We start from the raw sequence: 626 nt of genomic DNA, 5'->3' as shown, positions 1-626 counted from the left end.
GCTCCCGGGGTGTCCCCAGTCTTGTGTCCCTGTCCCCATCCCCAACACTCGGTCCTGTCGCCCGGGGTCCGGGGAGGTGTCGTGCCCGGGGTGTCCCCAGCCCTGTGTCCTTGTCCCCATCCCCAACACTGGGTCCTGTCCCCCGGGGTCCGGGGAGGTGTTGTGCCCGGGGTGTCCCTGGTCCCATGTCCCTGTCCCCATCCCCAACACTGGGTCCTGTCCCCTGAGGTCCAGGGAGGTGCCATGCCCGGGCTGTCCCCAACCTTGTGTCCCTGTCCCCATCCCCAACACTCGGTCCTGTCCCCCGGGGTCTGGGGTGGTGTCGTGCCTGGGGTGTCCCTGGTCCCATGTCCCTGTCCCCATCCCCAACGCTGGGTCCTGTCCCCCGGGGTCCGGGGAGGTGCCATGCCCGGGGTGTCCCCAGCCCTGTGTCCTTGTCCCCATCCCCAGCACTCGGTGCTGTCCCGCAAGTTCGTTGACGTCATGACCAAGTACAACGAGGCGCAGGTCGACTTCCGGGAGCGCAGCAAGGGTCGCATCCAGCGCCAGCTCGAGATCAGTGCGTGCCCCCCCCGCCCCACAGGCCCCGCCCCTCGGGAGAAGGGGGGGGGGGCTCCTCCTTGCGA

At 69.6% G+C, this 626-nt stretch overlaps 1 protein-coding gene across 1 annotated transcript in view; it reads left to right on the top strand.

Moving 5' to 3' along the window:
* The first annotated feature begins 405 nt into the window (after positions 1-405).
* LOC118452429 (syntaxin-3-like) overlaps positions 406-626 on the top strand; it is a 4,414-nt gene continuing 4,193 nt past the window's right edge. The window contains exon 1 of the mRNA XM_035895644.1: positions 406-561. Within this exon, the coding sequence (XP_035751537.1) occupies positions 406-561 (156 nt within the window). The remainder of the gene's footprint in view (positions 562-626) is intronic.

Source organism: Egretta garzetta, unplaced genomic scaffold (assembly GCF_000687185.1).
Source record: "Egretta garzetta isolate BGI_Z169 unplaced genomic scaffold, ASM68718v1 scaffold1006, whole genome shotgun sequence".
NCBI classification, from domain to species: Eukaryota; Metazoa; Chordata; class Aves; order Pelecaniformes; family Ardeidae; genus Egretta; species Egretta garzetta.
Note: the sequence above shows the minus strand (reverse complement) of the source record. Positions and strands in the feature narration are given on the sequence as shown.